General features: G+C 37.6%; 1 protein-coding gene across 3 annotated transcripts; it reads left to right on the plus strand.

The window, feature by feature from the left end:
* Positions 1–7,446: 7,446 nt before the first annotated feature.
* Positions 7,447–12,391, plus strand: LOC116199625 (la-related protein 1C). 3 transcript variants are annotated; one of them, XM_031530064.1, is made up of 6 exons: positions 7,448–8,195; positions 8,638–9,142; positions 9,217–9,367; positions 9,822–9,912; positions 10,135–10,206; positions 10,373–12,391. In XM_031530064.1, the coding sequence occupies exons 1-6, from the start codon at positions 7,773–7,775 to the stop codon at positions 10,463–10,465; spliced, it is 1,335 nt and encodes a 444-aa protein (XP_031385924.1). In that variant the 5' UTR covers positions 7,448–7,772; the 3' UTR covers positions 10,466–12,391. The 3 variants fall into 3 exon arrangements, with proteins under 3 accessions (XP_031385926.1, XP_031385924.1, XP_031385925.1); XM_031530065.1 differs by having other exon boundaries at positions 9,220–9,367; XM_031530066.1 differs by lacking the exons at positions 10,135–10,206; positions 10,373–12,391 and having other exon boundaries at positions 7,447–8,195; positions 9,800–9,912.
* Positions 12,392–17,739: the final 5,348 nt, after the last annotated feature.

The raw sequence follows: 17,739 nt of genomic DNA on the forward strand, positions 1-17,739 counted from the left end.
TGTAATGCATGAAATAAACTAATAGTCAAACTGGGCGTTTGGCCCCTTTATTTACCGGATACTGCTCAAGGTATGGTAGACTATCTCCAATGCAAGAGACCCCCTAAGTTTTTGAAGTTAATTTTATGGTTGTCACATATGCGCCATATCAAATAGGGACATACTCAAGGAAAAAAAAAAGGACTCTCTTCTCCAATGTAAGTCTCTCTTTTCAAGTCTCTAATGAGGTCCCACATACATATTATATTAATTAAGTAAATATAACTAATATTGTATATTAATAATAGTTTTAATTAATTAAATATAATTAAAAATATAAAAAAATATTTAAATCAATAATAAAATCATTTAAATTACTTGAAATTCATTACAATTAAAAAAAAATTACATGACAAATGGCAATTTAGCGGGTATGGTGAAATTGCTAGATAAGTTCCACCAAGTCCTTTCGTAGTTGTCGATGTTTTTCTCTATCTCAAATCCTGATATGATTCCAAACATGTTCCTCATATTGAGCAAAAATTTGCTATCTGCGCTCCGGTAATGCTAAGCCACTAGGCATATCATCATAAGAGGAGCGCGGATCGAAGTTCACGATATATATTTCTCGCTCATCCTCAACAATCATATTATGTAATATAATGCAAGCTCTCATAATCATTACAAGCTTCTATTTGGACCACAATTATGTAGGGCCATGTATAATTGCGAAGCGAGACTGTAACACTCTGAATGCACGCTACACATCCTTTTGTGCTCTTTCTTAATATTCTACAAACAACTTACTCTTCTCTCCCTACGATCGAGGGATTGTTTTGAGGAATGTTGCCCATTGAGGGTATATACCATAAGTCAAATAATATCTCAAGATATAGTTGATGCCATTGACGGTACCTCGAGAGTGGGACCTTCAAGCACATCATCAAACACTGATGATCAATCTAAAACGTTGATGTCGTTGTTTGACCCGGCCACTCCAAAAAATGCATGTCATATTCAAAGGTCAGGTGAAGCAATTGTTTCAAGTACTAAAGTTGGAGACTTAAGGCGACCACTCCTATACATACCATGCTAAGCTTTTGGGCGACTACCAGTGCATGCAGCCAATGCTACCAATCATACCAGGGAAGCCGTGGGCCTCCCCTATCCGTAACAGGCATTAGACATCATCTGCAACAGGCCTTCACAAGTATGGAACCCCAAAAACCACGACGATGCCTTCAACGAACTTTTCCAAGCATCTGATTGCGGTGTTTTCTCCTATTCAGGCATAGTCGTCAATAGCGTCAACTTCTACTCCATTCGACAACATACGCAAGCCAGACGTGCATTTTTGCGGCGAGGATAAGCCCGCTTTACCTAACACATCAAACCTCTATTGGAAAGGAACATAGTTCGTCGCTTTCAGAATCTTTGTCGGAATATCTCAAGATGGTACACCAACTTCTCAACGAAGTAGTCCTGCACGGGGTGTTCCTGTCCTACAACACAGCCTCTGTTTACTCTTCTCTTTTTGGGTTTGGAGGAAGAGTTCTCCCTATACATCCCTTGTTGCATCTGCTTCAAGTGTTCAAGGCAATGCTCTCTTCTATCATTATGTAAGATCTCTTTCATCCAGTTCAAGGGATCCAAATAGAACTTTTTAGGTTCATTAGGGTTTCTAGCCATGTTTAGAGGATGGATGTCGGATAAGTGTTTTGAGATGACATGAATCTATTTGAATATAAGAGGATGTAAGTAAGTGCATATCAGATTGAAAGCATTTTATAGAGAGGAAGTCATTGAAATGACTAGTTTTCAACGGCTCATTTCCAATGGCTAGTTTCCAGTGGCTATTTTCACGTTGCGCGTAGTGGTTCACATAAAAGTACACGTACAATACCAAAGGGAGTTATTCATGTTCAAGCAAGTTTCAACAATACCATTGTGACTGTTACACATATAGGGGATCTGATAATTTCTTGGTCCTCTACCGGTACTTGTGGAATCAAGGGAATGGCTACTTTTTAAAATTTAGATTAATTAATAATTTTCAATAAGACATGTTATACTGAAATTTAGATTTCATTAAATGATTGAAACATAAATTACAAGTACGACTGAAACATAAATTACAAATATAGTTGAAACATAAATTACAAGTACATAGCCAAGATGGAAACAACTTCTGCTACTAACTTTTCATGAATGGCAAGTGATGCGGAGGACATGATAGTCGCGCTTGTAATAGTGAGTTGTATACTCAATTTCGTGTCCTCCAATTCCGCCATCATATTATGCACTTGCATGTACTCTTTCTTGACCTTCAACTCTTTCGTCCTCATCTCGAACTCCTTTGACTTCATAACCTTCAATTTCCTCATACATAAATGCTTTCCCATCACATCGGGATGTGATAATTTCCATTGTCTCATCGAGATTTGGAGCAACAACCTTTTTACCACTTAATTTTCTTTGTTCTTTCTCTTGGCTGCATCTCTACCTTGTGGACAAACTAGAGAGTCCACATCCTCATCAGGGTTGGACGATGTCATGTACCCTCGAAAGCATTTGTTTTTGTTCGCTTTGAACTTTCATCTAGATAATGAAGTTTTCTCCATTTTGGTTCCCTTCAAAATATATTCCAAGCTAACTCTAGTGAATTTTATAGTATGCTTATTGGAATATAGCTCATGTACCAGCTCCATTGCATCGTCTTGATTTGTTCCACTTTGATAATGACGAATAGCTGCCTCATCGATTTCGTGAAAGCTTGAGTAGTTCTTGTTGATCTTATAACACCGTTACTTCAAAGGTGCTAAGTGTTTTCTTCGCAAAGGCTCAATTGTTGTGTTCGCAACAATACCGGTGAATTTTGTTCCAAAATATATTAGCGTTTTTATCGTCGCCGACCACCGGATCTTTCCCAATATTTAGCCACCCACTGATTAGCAGCTTGTCCTCTACATACTGCTATTCACCATTACTACGACCAACCATGTCTTCAACTTGAACATCGTCTTCGTTGAGGTCGATACCCTCCAGGCTGCTGCTTGGAATTTGGCTGAATGGTGAACTCGGTGTTGAATGTGGGGATTGTTTTGGACTCAGCATTAGCACTTTCAAATGCCAAAGCCGTGCCACCAATAAATTGGGTGGCTAAACTCACATATTCGTAATGCGGGTTATATGGGACAGAGTATGAGAAATTGGGTGGATAATATTGATAATTATATTTGGATGATTATAATTTGGGTAGGGAAAATTAGGATTTGGATTTTGAGAGTTTGTAGTTTTGGGTAGGGGTGTACACGGATACAGAATATACTCGGAATCGGTCGGAACCTACCCATTAGGGTAAGGTCCAGGTAGATCGTATTAAAAATTGGGTAGGATTCGAGTATTAAAATAAGAAACCGGTGAAAATCGATTTCAGTTCCGGTTCCTAACCACATGATATTCAGAACCGAAACCGAAACATTGAACCGAATGATATTTACTAATTAAAAAAAAGAGTAAAGTTACTGCAGAAATCAGAATGTAAAATCGTGCACGGTAGCTCCTCGACCAAATGAAGAACGATGAAAAACCCTAAAAAAGATTAAATACACTACGACTTTGTAAGAGACAGGGAGGTTCCCTTTCCCTCTCATCGCTCCTCAGTCCTCACCATTTGAGTTTGCCACATAGAGAGTAGTTCCTCGACGACCTTGATCTGATCATGCACAGACTCACTGCTTAGCCAATCGTTGGCCGTCGAAGCTGCCTGTGCTCTGTTCTCCTGGTCGCCATTACAAGAGTTGAGAGAATTTTGGGGGCAACAAGTTAAAGGTGAGTTTTCTAGGGTTTTAAAAACACTTTCATGCCTGAAATTTTTTTTCCTTTTTCTCTACTTGTCGATCCATTGGTGATCTACAAACTCCTCAGAGCCCTATTGGTGGCTTCCCCTTACCATGGAAAAAGGGTCTGGGTATCTTTTTTTTTACCGGATCGAACACTCCTTGAGGAAGACGATGAACAGTACAAGGATGGGGCATGTTTCTAAAAATAAAAAAAATCACCAGGCTATTATTCAATTTAAAAAAATTTACAGATTCCAATAGGGTACGGAACCTGTAGTATAATATATGTTCCGAGTATATTCTGGTTCTAAGATTCAATAGGGTAGGGTCCGGTTCTAAAATCTTGGAATATGTCCCTTACAGGATAGGGTCCGGATATCGTGAAAAATACATAGTACCCGGAACTGATCACCCCTAGTTTTGGGATTTCGGGAATTTGGATTTTATGGGAAATTCAAATTTTGCATGTCAAACTAGAAAGTACTCGAATTTTTTGAAAATTGATTTGGATCCGCCTTTTTTTTGTGGTAGAAGAAGAAGACGATAGAGAGTAATTTGGGGTGAAATTGAAGTGTGTATTTATATGTATAGTTTTTGAAAAAAAAATCAATTTGTCTGTTGAGCTCTACCCAACAACTAGATTTCAAGCTATTGGGCCAAACGGTTATTTTTTTTTTCTAAAGGGAAACAATAGCTGCCACGGGGGCCTCACGATTGCCATGCAACAGCTGCCCATTCGTCCATCTGTAGAGGCGCTCGTCTCTCTGCAAAGGGAAGACTGCGTCAACGTAGACGCGCTCCGCGGCAAGCATATCCCTTGGCCACATGGCCAAGGGAGACGGCCTTTAGAGACTGCGTTGGAGGCAGTCCTAATGTTAAGCAAAACTATATTCAACTGAAAATTTGAGTTTTGCATGACATCTTATTTATAGAAAATCGCATATCAACTGCCCCACCTTTTCTATTTATTTCTCCTAATCGTACCAAATTCCTTTATAAGCACCAAACATTTAGCAAGAAAAATAAAAAAATACAACCACTCATGTGTTATAGATTGCAAACGCTTAATACTCTTATGTGTTTAATATATATATATATATATATGGTTTAATAGCAAAAATAGTACATATACTTTCCTTAAAATTTCAGATCTGCCAATATATTTTTTTATTTTGACCTATAAATTCACAAAATTTCACTTCGTTCCCACATATGCTAAAACGTTAATTCCTTCGTTAAAAAAGCTGACTTGGATGATAACGGTACTGATATGATCAACGAAATATAAGGTGGCAATCTTTTGATCGCATCAAATCACAAACTTTTTAGTTTTTCCTAAGTCTATTAATTTTTTTAAAATTTTCATAAAATCACAAACTTTTAAGTTTTTTTCCAAATTTACCATTTTTATTTTTATTTTTTCATTATTTGATGAATAAACAAATCTCCACCTTTCAATAATGAGATTTTTTTAATTCTTAGGATCTACGTGTATTTATTAATCAATTTTACTTGAAATTTAAAAATTAGTTTAAGTTGGTATAAATATTAAATCCTAGTATCAATTGAACTTTTAATTATGTTTTGTATGGTACCATACATGACAGTCCTCAATTGCTGGATAGTGTTTGCACTGCTTTTTACGGCATGTCAATATAATGCAATGATGAAAAGTAGCTACCCTAACTATCGATAAAAGATTTTTCCTAGTTCCTCCTTCCTAAGTAAACAAAAAAAATTCAAGTAAGGTGGAGGCTGCCTTGCTTAGTAGAGTGCGGGTTCATCTAATCCGCTAGTTAGTAAGGCAAGTTCAACCAGCGATTGAGGACTGCCAGCTACGGTACGATGTGATATATTCATAAGTTTCTGGAACTAGGTAGTGGAATACTTGTTGAAATCCAACTCTATATGTGCTTTATAATTGCATGACTAAATAGATCTTTTAAAAAATTGCATGGCTTACTACTCAAATTCGGGGCATGACTATCCGTATCCACTGATGCATTGTCGCAAGATACGAAACCCATTTAAAATATCAAAAAGATCGAGTATTGAATATAAAAAAAAACCAACTTAAATAGTTTTTTTATAATTTCAAGCAAGAGTAATTAATAAATATACTCAGGAGCAAAGACACCTAGAAATTTTAAAAATCACATCATAGAAATGGATCAATATTTTTGAAGTAATTAAAAGAGTAAAATGCTTATGATTTTATAAAAAAAAATTGGTAAACATGATAATAAATTACAGGTTTGTGACTTTATGGGAAACAAATCAGCTCAAATTCCATTTGCCACGTCTGCAACGTTAATGGCTATGTTAGTAAATTTAAAGAAGCAATTGACATTTTGGTAGATGTGGGAACATAATAAAACTTTGTGAATTTACATGTTAAAAAAAATGATAGATCTAAAAATTAGGGCATGTTTGGTTTTGAATTTTTTTTAACTCTACTTCACTTATTTTCAATTCAACAATACAATTATTACTTTTTTTCTTTTTCGTCAATTTTTTAACCATTTAATTTTTAATATTAAATTCTCTAAACTATTCATTAGTTTTTCCACAGTTTAACAACACAATCATTACTTTATCTCAATTATTTGTTTTTTTTCCCACTTGTTTCCATAATTCAATAACATAATCATTACAATCCCAAATAAATGTAATTATTTATAATTTAATTACACTCTATTCTCAAACAAAGCCCTAAAAAAATGTGTTTTTTTAGGCTATTAATCCCTATATATATATATATATTATGTGGATGTTTGTACTTTTTTTAAAAAAATTTTAGGGCTAAATTGGACGTATGTTTTTTTTTCCTGGTCAAATGTTGAAGATATTATCGATTTCACGTCTAGCAACTTAAGCACGATTTCCCCCATTTGGACGGTGCAATTACAACCTTTCTAATAGAGTGGTTGGTATTTTCCTTTATATGTGGAGCCTAGGGTCGTACTTTCCATGTGTAAAATAAAATAAATAAACCTTCACAACTTTTCAATATGAATAATGACCTCCCTTTTAGCAATTCCTAGATCCCTAAATTCAAAAAATATCAAGTGAGACTAAAACATTGATATAGCGTGTACAAATTTCATCAAACATCCAAAAGAAAACGGCGAAGAAGTGCAAACTCTAACAGTTCGAAAATAGTCAGTCAAACTCGCATATATAAACCCACCTAATATATTTGGTAAGCCAAGTGTGTAATCTTTCCATTTTTTACGTGTGAGTAAATAATTGAATTTCAATTTCCGACCGATGACATTGCAAATCTTGTCCTTAATTTCGAATGAACCTTCCTTATGAGGGAAAGATCATTCGCAATTGGAAATAACAGGGATGAACTTGACGTGAATCGATTTTTTCTTTCTTTTTTCTTTTTTTGCTGAATATCGATTCTCTATCCCTTTATTAGCGATATAAAATTTTCCTTTTAATAGAAAAGGAATTTTCAGTTATTATCAAGCAAAAAAAAATAAATCAGTTATTAATTATAATTTTAAATTTCAAAAATTCTTTTCTTTTTTTAGTTATTGAAGTGTAGGTATGTTTGTTCCGGTAAATTCGAGACGAACCAAAAACGTTGTCGAAGGCGTTTATCAGAACTCCGCAGGCAAACACAAAGCAAATCCGAAGAAGGAGAGAGGGAGAGAAGAGAGAGAAAGAGAACAGAACAGAACAGAAGAGAGAGAAATTTTCTGATCTGATTTGCTGAAATCTCTCTCAACCTTCTCTCTCCTCCCGAGACAAAGAGAAGCAGAAGAAGAAGAAGGAAGAAAGCTCATTCAAAACCCTGATTTCCTCTCTCTCTCTCTCTTTCTTCACTCCTCACCCCCAACAAATCCTCTCCTCTCTCCTCCCCTAACCGATTCTTCTTCCTTCTCTCTCCTCTCTCTTCCCCGTCCCAAACCCAAACCCTAGCTCCCTCTCTGCACTGCAATGGCCGACTCCTCTTCCTCCACCAAGGCGGCGGCAGCGACCGCCAGGCCCGCCCCCTCCACCCCTTGGACGAAGATCGTCCGAGGGGCTGGCGACCCCGTCGACCCGATCGCACCTGCTCCTCACTCCCCGCCGCCGGCTCCCAAATCAACGGCAGCGGCGGCCGTGGCCGATCCGGCCGCCGCGTCACCAGCGATCGGGGACGAGGAGGACGGCGGCGGTCCCGAGAATTTCAGCGCCCCCAATGGCAATGTGGGCAAGAGGCCTGCGTGGAGCCCGCCCTCTAATGGTCCTGAAGCTGGGGCGCCAATGGAGGCTCAATCGTGGCCCGCTCTGGCCGAGTCTGTTAAGACTCCAGCTAAGCCGTCCTCGGATTCTGTGAAAGGTTTGGCTGATGATTTGTCGTCGATTTCCTTATCGCAGGTTTGTTGATTTCTGTTTCCTAGGTTTCATCCCGATTTATATTATTCTAAATGCTCTTTGTTTGATTTGCCTTGTGTCGGAGACTGTGATGAGATGAACAATGTGGATAATTTAAACGGTATGTTGTATCTGTTAAGCCAGGTCAGAACTCTTGTTTGGATGATCATCAGATGGAAAAGTACTAAATTTATGGATTTAAACTGACAGTATGACATGTTCAATCGGCATTGTTTCAATTGGTATAGCCTCTCCACTGTTGAGATCTTTCCGTTGGTGGTTTCAGATCAAAATAAGTAATCGGTCTTATTGTAATCAAAAAGGAAAATTTGTGTGGCGTTGCTTACACGGGAAAAGAGGTTTTTTTCCCCCTCATTTTACGTGATCTTTGATTTGTCTAGATAACAGAGAAGGTTGCTCATGATTGATTGTGTCATTGCGTCAGGGCACTGATGCTGCACCTCCACAAAAGCAAGCTGGTGAGCAGAGGCATGGCAATTCGAGTTTGAACCATTCGGTGCCTAATCGGCAGAGATCAATGAAGCGGAATGGTGCTTCTTCCGGTGGTGTCTTACCTCAGGCACCGGCTTTACCGGAACAATCAGCTGAGATGCAGCCTAGACTCTCCCCAAGGTACCATAACCCAAGGGGCAATTTTGCTTCGCACTCTCATGGTGGTAATGATCACCCGCGGCAACAGCGCAACTCTTTTAGACGCAATGGTGGCATGCATGCCCGCGGGGATGGTTTTCATCATCAAAACTTCGGTAGTAGGCACGATCAAGAACGTGGGAATCAAGAATGGAATTCTCATAGAAATTTTGGCAATAATAGGGATCCGCAACAAAGAGCTATCCCTGGCCCTATAAGACCACCACCTCCTCCACCTATTCCTTATGCTCCTTTTCCACCATCAGCTGTCTGGCCCTTTGGCCCAATGGGTTTCCCAGGTAAGTGGACTCATTATTTTTATTTATATGTTGTTGTTTATATGGATGTTCTCATGATATATGTGCACTTTCAGCAGAGGTTGCATCTCCACTGTATTATGTTCAAGGTCCACCCCAGGATCTACGAGGTGTCCCCTTTCCATTGTCACCTCAGCCAGTTTATTTTCCACCTATGGATCCTCTCTTGCCTACAAAGATATTGCATCAGATAGAGTATTATTTCAGGTATCTCTTATTTACATGTTGTTCATGGTCTGGTGATTTAGTTTACATTTTTACCCTTCTCTTTCTCATCATTTTTTTTTCGCTACAGAAGTCATTTAGTTGTTATCGAGCAGTTTTCAAATTTACAAGTAAAAGCACTGAGGCGTGCGCAATGTGCAAAAGATTTATCAAAAGCAAATCAAAGACCGTTCAGATGAGCGGTATCTAGCACTAATAGCAAGTGAATACCTTGCAACTATCTGCCCAGAAAGTGAAAATTTTAAACTTTTTCATCAATTCTGTAAGAGCTAAATCCTTTTGAATCATCAGAATATCCAAACTCATTTCTCCTCTTTGAATAGAGGATATAACAATTTCTTTTGGATTTATCAATCTAAGCAGTAAACTTTTTACAGATATTCTGTTGTTTCTCTTATATGCAGTTATTTCCAGATTCTTCTTTTGTTTTGTGCAGTGAGGAGAATTTAATCAAAGATACGTATTTGCGGCAAAACATGGATGAACAGGGATGGGTCCCCATCAGTTTGATTGCAGGCTTCAAAAAAGTAAGTACTGGGAACTAGTAGAGGTGTGTTATAATGTGTTGCAGTTTGCTTATATTTCTCCAAAGTACCCACTTTCCTGGGAATTTTCTTATGTTATAATTACAAGGGGGAGTGTTAGCATACGAATACATGATTGGTCTCCTGAACTCATGCAGGACATGTTTGTCTAGTTCTTGGTTTTTTATTAGATTATCTATAATTTAAGTTTTGCCCTTTGACTAGGTCTCAAACCTGACCGACAACAAAAACCTCATATTGGATTCCATACAAGGATCAGCTGTTGTGGAAGTGCAGGTAATGTTAAAATGTTAATTCAGAGTTGATGAGTATACTCTCTTGTTTCTCAATCTTCAAGTTGGATACTTATTTTAAATAACACATATGTATGTGGAATCTGCTGTTCCATTTTTATTTGCTTTAATATTGATATTGAGGTTTTACACATGCTTTTGAATTTTAGGGCGACAAGGTCAGGAGGACTAATGATTGGATGAGGTGGATTATGCCATCTTCTTTTCAAGGTTCCAGCAGTACGACCCCTCAAGTACCTTAGATGCTCTGACAGCCTGTACCCAAACTGTGTATATGAATCAGAGGGTGTTGTGCCGCGTCATAGTGCAGGGGTCAGCCGAAAGTTTGTGTTCATACTTACACTGGGTAGACAGAATTCTTTAATTAGATCATCATCAGAATTGAATAGCAGTTAGAGGGCAGGCAAAGTTTGACACTCCGGTGGGTTTAGTGAGAGAGCGGTGCCAAAAAGTGAGGGGAATCATGGAAATACTTTCGACCAATCATTAGGGTTTAATGGAAGGAGTGTCCTTTTTTAGTAGTTGGAGGAAACAAAAGGAGAAAATCATTATTAAAAAAGTCAGAAAAAATAAGACGGGGGATGGGGAAAATGGGTAAATTATGACGAAGTTCACCGAGCCTATCACTGACTACAACTTTGCTGAAAACTTTTGGTGCATGCAAGCCTTAGAACTTCCACTAACCCTTTAATTGAGTCCCCCATCAAATCTTGGTTCCAGAAGTTTTTTTTTTGTTTTTTTTGTTTTTTTTGTTTTTCCTGCCCGATGTTTCTTCTCCTCTTAAGACACTCCACTTGCTGCACACTTTATTTAAATGGCGGAATAAGTTGTTCGCCTTTCAGGTATTTTCCCTTGATTTTCTCCTCACTAAAACCTTTGGCAGTTTTTTAGTTTGGAATTTTGGCACTCGAGTATTTCCTCTCATTAAATCCCTGTCCTCGGATGCACTTGAAATCCCTTCTCTTGTTCAGACTTTGACTCTCTGATTAGCATGATGGCCCTGTTATGCTCTTGAGGTTTCTCCTCCTCTTGCCTCTTTCCTTCCCGAAATGAAACGAACTCGAGTTTCATGATCTATGCAGTTATTTGGAAGAGAATCAACTCTTTTTTCATGCTATAGCATTGGCATTCTCTTGAGGTTCCTCCCATCTTCCCTCTTTCCTTCCCGAAATGAAAAGAACTCGGGATTCATCATCTATGCAGATATTTGGAAAAGAATCAAATCTCTGATTTTGTGCTATGCCACTTGCAATTCCATGAGGTTTTTGTTCTCCCTTGACTCCCTCCCCAAGCAAAAACTTTTGCTTCCTGATTTATGCAGTTCTTTGGAGAAAAAGAATAATGACTGAAGCCCTAACCTGTAAATACTTTTTGAGTTCTAACTGTTCCCACTAATTGGAATGTTCGTTTGAGTGCAAAGTTTTAAACTTCTACAGTCAGTAGTAGTTAGTGATGGCTTTGGTACATTTCGGGCTGTAATTTACCCACAGGAGGTTTCCGGAGGGACTGTCTGGTATATTGGTTCGATGTTAGCGTTTCGTTTTGCCGATAAACGGGGCAACAAAATTGAGGTGGTCATTTTTGGGGAGTGGCTGATTTGACTCTGAGATCTGCCCCTTGGGCTGGTTTTTCAAGTCTCAGGGGCTTCCTAGCCTTGGTTTCAATGAAGAGGGTCGAGTCTCAGAAGCAAGTGGAGGAGAGGCAATCTGCGTCGGAGAAGGAAATGAAGGGTTCGGCTTTGTTGGGACACGCCTCACCTTGTGCTATGACAGATGACCTCGTTGGTCACATGATCATCAAGATCGTTGAGTGATGGAACTCTTGATCATCGTCGGGTTGTGGAACTCTCAACTCTCATTTGTGAGTTCATTTACTATTTTCAGATATGCATAAAGTAGGTTAGTTGTTAAATGGTCATTCCTTGTCAGACTCGGCAGGAGATTTGAACTCCGTGTTAAAGCTGGCCTGAGTGCTTTCGATTTGGTTCATACTCTGTTGAATCTGAACTTGGATCCTTTACCCTGTTGAACTTGACCTTGTTATATCTTTCTAGTTTCATGATGAAACTCTTTGGCAATGTGTACGTACATTATTAAGATATATTTCCATGAGACTTGGATCGGCTCCTTTTGGAACCCGTTTTGATAAGGAATGACCGTTTATTTACAGTGTGATGTGCTCAAGGGGTATTGTGATCCTTTTCAGTCTTCTGAGCTGAAGATCAATTTATTTACTATGAAATCTTGCAGGTCGGACAAGACGTTGGTATAAATCCCTGAATAATTGGATTAGATTTGGGTTGGGGATGCAGCTTCTTTTGTGTATGTATGTGTGTGTGTGGACATCTCATAGTCTGGGGCACATACAGTAACACAAGGTACCGGGCCTCTGAAGGTTGTTAAATTCGAGAGTCCAAATAGACTCGGTGGATGCCCCGTCAAATTGTATTATGAACTCGGACATCGTAAATTTGTAGAGTTTATGTTCTAGATAAATCTAGCGATAAATAATTAATGCCCCTTCACCGTAGAGAAGGGGCATATATGGATATAAAGCCTAATGATCAAACTTACAAATGAAAATTAATCCTGAAAAGTGATACAAGATGAAACTGTAATCCATATATGGACATTGTCCAAAGTCCATTGGTGAAGTGGGAAAAGCTTATCGGGCTAAACCGGGGGCAAATCCCTAATTTTGGTTTAATTAAAAGTTTTCAAGTCATTCGTATTAATTATTAGGGCCTAATATACATTTTGGATGGGCCAGACCCATTTTTTCCCATCAAAACTCCCAAGTAAAATATGATGTGTGTTGTCTCTGTCATATCCATAGTGTACGTCCTAGGTAAGTCGGTACAACATGGCGGTACATACATAATCCGTGGTCGGGGATAAGCCATATTAAGCTCGTCATAAGATATTACTCCCGTGCATCAAGTGTAATCATGCCAGTAGAGCGGGGGCTCAAAATCACAAGCTTTTTTTTTTTTTTATTTGATATAATACTAATATCTACGCTCAATCTTGCAAGCATAGTATTCCGATTACTGCTAAGCTTGTCTTCGAGTATAACATCAAAACCAATCCCAATTAGGTAGTGAGCTAAGCACTCACTTTTGTCATTATGTTCGATGCGGCTCTTCGGGGAACGTCAATATCTTGTTAAAAGGGGAAAATTAAAAATTCTATTTCCCCGTAAACTCCATTAGCTGGTCGTTTTCCTTAGTAGAAACCACATTTGGTTTCTTTTTCTTTCCTAAAATAATAGCAACACAAAATGTAAATATTAAACTGTCAAAATAACAGTTTAAACTGTTATCATTTTAATCATTTAAAAACCTTTTGCAATCAAAATAACAGAAGATTCTTGATTCCGTCACATGAAATGGGTCAAACATGATGGTATAAATTGCGTCATATGAAATGGGTCGGACATTAATAATTTTCAGTTATTGATTATAATTTTGAAATTTTCAGATTTTTTTTTTTGGGTTATTGTAAGTATGTTTGTTTCGGTAAATTCAAGACAAACCAAAAAGGTTGCCGAAGGCATTTCTTAGAACGCCGCACCCGAATGCAACACAAAGCAAATAGACGAAGTAGGAGAGAGGCGGAGAAAGGAGAAACTAGACAACACAGAGAAAAATAGAGGAGAGAAAAATTTTCTAATCAGATTTGCCAAAATCTCTCAACCTTCTCCCTCTCCTCCAACACAACAGAAGAATGCATTTATTCAGAATAGTAATTTAAATTGTTATCATTTTAATCATTTAAAAATATTTTGCCATCAAAATAACCGAAGATTCTTAATTCCGTCACATGAAATGGGTCAAACATGAATAAATTGTGTCATATGAAATGGATTAGACATTAATAATTTTCACTTATTAATTATAATTTTGAAATTTTCTTTTTTTTTTGGTTATTGTAAGTATGTTTGTTTTGATAAATTCGAGACAAACCAAAAAGGTTGTCGAAGGAGTTTCTCATAACGTTGCACCTCAACGCGACAAAAAGCAAATACAAAAAGTAGGAGAGAGAGAGGCACATAAAGGAGAAAGCAGACGGCGCAGAGAGAAAGAGAGGAAAGAAAAATTTTCTAATCAGATTTGTCGAAATCTCTCAACCTTCTCCCTCTCCTCCAAGACAGCAGAAGAAGGCACTCATTCAGAATAGTAGTTTAAATTGTTATCATTTTAATCATTAAAAAATCGTTTGCCATCAAAATAACCGAAGATTCTTGATTCCGTTACATGAAACGGGTCAAACATGACGATATAAATTGAGTTATATGAAATGGGTTATTATTAATAATTTTAAGTTATTAATTATAATTTTGAAATTTTCAGTTTTTTTTTTGTTATTGTAAGTACGTTTGTTTCGGGAAATTCGAGGCAAACCAAAAAGGTTGCCAAAGGCATTTCTCAAAACGCCGCACCCAAACGCAACACGAAGCAAATACACGAAGTAGGAGAGAGGCAAACAAAGGAGAAAGTAGATAGCGCAAAGAGAGAGATGAGAGAAAAAATTTCTAATCAGACTTGCCGAAATCTTTCAACCTTCTTCCTCCCCTCCAAGACAGTAGAAGAAAACACTCATTCAGAATAATAGTTTAAATTGTTCTCATTTTAATCATTTAAAAATCTTTTGCCGTCAAAATAAGCGAAGATTTTTGATTCCGTAACATGAAACAGATCAAACATGACATTATAAATTGCGTCATATGAAATGAGTCAAACATTAATAATTTTCAGTTATTACTTATAATTTTGAAATTTTTAGATTTTTTTTTGGTTATTGTAAGTATGTTTGTTTCGGTTAATTCGAGACAAACCAAAAAGGTTGCCGAAGGCTTTTCTCATAACTCCGCACCCGAGCGCAACACAAAGCAAATACACGAAGTAGGAGAGAGGCAGAGAAAGGAGAAAGTAGTCAGCATAGAGAGAAAGAGAGGAGAGAAAAATTTTCTAATCAGATTTACCAAAATCTCTCCACTTTCTCCCTCTCCTCGAGGACAGCAGAAGAAATCGCTCATTCAGAATAATAGCTTAACTTGTTAGCATTTTAATCATTTAAAAATCTTTTTCCATCAATATGACAGAAGATTCTTGGTTTCCGTCATATGAAATGGGTCAAGCATGACGGTATAAATTGCTTCATATGAAATGGGTCAAACATTAATAATTTTCAGTTATTAATTATAATTTTAAAATTTTTAGATTTTTCTTTTGTTATTGTAAGTATGTTTGTTTCGGTAAATTCGAGACAAACCAAAAAGGTTGTCGAAGGCTTTCTCATAACCCCGCACCCGAACGCAACACAAAGCAAATACACGAAGTAGGAGAGAGGCAGAGAAAGGAGAAAGTAGTCAGCGTAGAGAGAGAAAGGAGAGAAAAAATTTTTAATCAGATTTGCCGAAATCTCTCCACTTTCTCCCTCTCTTCCAGGACAGCAGAAGAAATCAACCATTTAGAATAGTTTAGCATTTTAATCATTTAAAAATATTTTTCCATCAATATGACCGAAGATTCTTGGTTTCCGTCATATGAAATGGTTTAAGACATGACAGTATATATGGGATCGTAATGGGAGGCCTACATGGCTGGTGGAGATCATGAAAACCATCAAACTTTGCAATATATCGAAAATTTCATTTAAATATTTAAGTATTTTTATAGAATTAGTTCGTTGTCTTATATTCAATAAATATATTTCATATTCAATGTTAACTTCAAAGTTGTCAAGAAATAAATTATAAACTTATTAAAATTTAATCAAATTAAATGATAAAATAAATTCCATCACTAATAATAATTTTGCGGTTTGCAATATAAGTATTGTACTTCATATTCATACCCTACGAGTTCTACTGGATCTGAGAATCTTGAACTGAAGCTGGTAAACATGGTAGTAAAAAGACATAGATCATCATCTCTCTAAGCGTTTAGATCCAATATCACAATGAACTGAGGCTAGATAAAAGAAATAGTGTAATAGGCTCTAATGTCCATCCAGTCGCTCTAATGGACCCTACACATTCACCGTTCATAGGAACCCGGGGGGAAGTCCTAAGGTGTTCCCGTTTTGTAAGTCCCGACGGTTAGGGCAGTGTTCAGGGAAAAAATTGGATGCGATGGCCCGGTAGTGTTATGAACACCGTCTAAGTAGATGGAGGTTATCGAAAGGAGTAGAGTTATCCTAGTGCATTATCGTTCGTCTAGGAACAACAGTTGGGGTAGGATTTAGATCTTTAGAGAGAGGTGAGTTTTTGAATTTGTCTTCCTACTATTATTGTTAAAACCAGGTACAGCAGTTGGTTAAGGTATGTGCTAGAACCTGCAGGGAAACACTGTGTGAGGATTTCGCCAATCGTCCAGGTAAGTCTTAGATCTTGATCTTGAGAAAAGCTGGGTAGGAGAGTTAGATACGGTTTAGCATCTTAATACCACTAGGCTGTTGGTTCTATAGATCTGTAGAGCTTTCATCTAGGATAGGTATGGAATACCCTAAGGGTAGGGAACTGATATGCAAAAGTATGGAAAGTCTTGATAAATGTTTGAGAGACTGGAAGGTTTATTGCTTTTGAATATGGGTCTGTTCAAAACAAATTCTTCATATGCATGCGTAGGTTCCAACCATATAATTGATAAATGTTCTGTCTATAAAAGAAATTCTTTTCATGATAGAATCAATGAAAAAATTGCTGAATTAAATTCCCAAAAAACACTATCTGTGTCAATTGTCCCAATGGTAGGCACAGTAGTCAAGGAATTTAAGATAGATTACGATAAGCTTAGGAGTGACTTCCTAGCACCCCATAATGAACATAAAAGGAGGTGGCTCCATGAGTCTTTCTCTGAAGAATATACCAAGTCTCATATTAGGGCAAGTTGGACAGCATTCGTGCTAAAAAACTCCACAAATATCCTATTTTGGGATTGGTTTGAAAATCATTTCGTACCTGAAAGAATGGTATGTGTAACTCAGAAGACCATAAAGTGGAATCTGCCAAACGCGGATCCGGTTGAGTCAACACATCATCCCTTAGGTACCATCATAATTCCCCATCAAAATGAGGAGATCAAAGCTTCTCCCTTCAAAAAGAAAGTGGATGATTCACTGGCCCCCAAAGATATTAAAAACATCTTTGAACAAAATAACTTCACCAACCAGTGTCTTTCCACCATAGGTTCCCAGTTGGATAGGATAGAACAAGAAGTCACCAAGCCTGTTTCTAACCAGGTAGGGACCTCTAGTCGTCCAAACCAATCAAAACCTACTGAAACTCTCAGAAAACCTCCCTTTAAACCCCATGAGATTCCCATCTCTAGGAGACAAGAGTTTAACCAGGAGCTAGAGAGAAGAATAAAAAACATAAATCTCCAGAAAGAATCAACCTCCATGAGTCTGCCTAAAATGATTATCCCGGACACTCCCTTGTCAGGAATAGAGCCTGGAACACCATTGAAAGCAGCTAAACATAAGACACAAGAGTCTGAGGGCTCGAATGTCAA

The sequence above is a fragment of the Punica granatum genome, chromosome 3 (assembly GCF_007655135.1).
Source record: "Punica granatum isolate Tunisia-2019 chromosome 3, ASM765513v2, whole genome shotgun sequence".
Lineage (NCBI taxonomy): Eukaryota > Viridiplantae > Streptophyta > Magnoliopsida > Myrtales > Lythraceae > Punica > Punica granatum.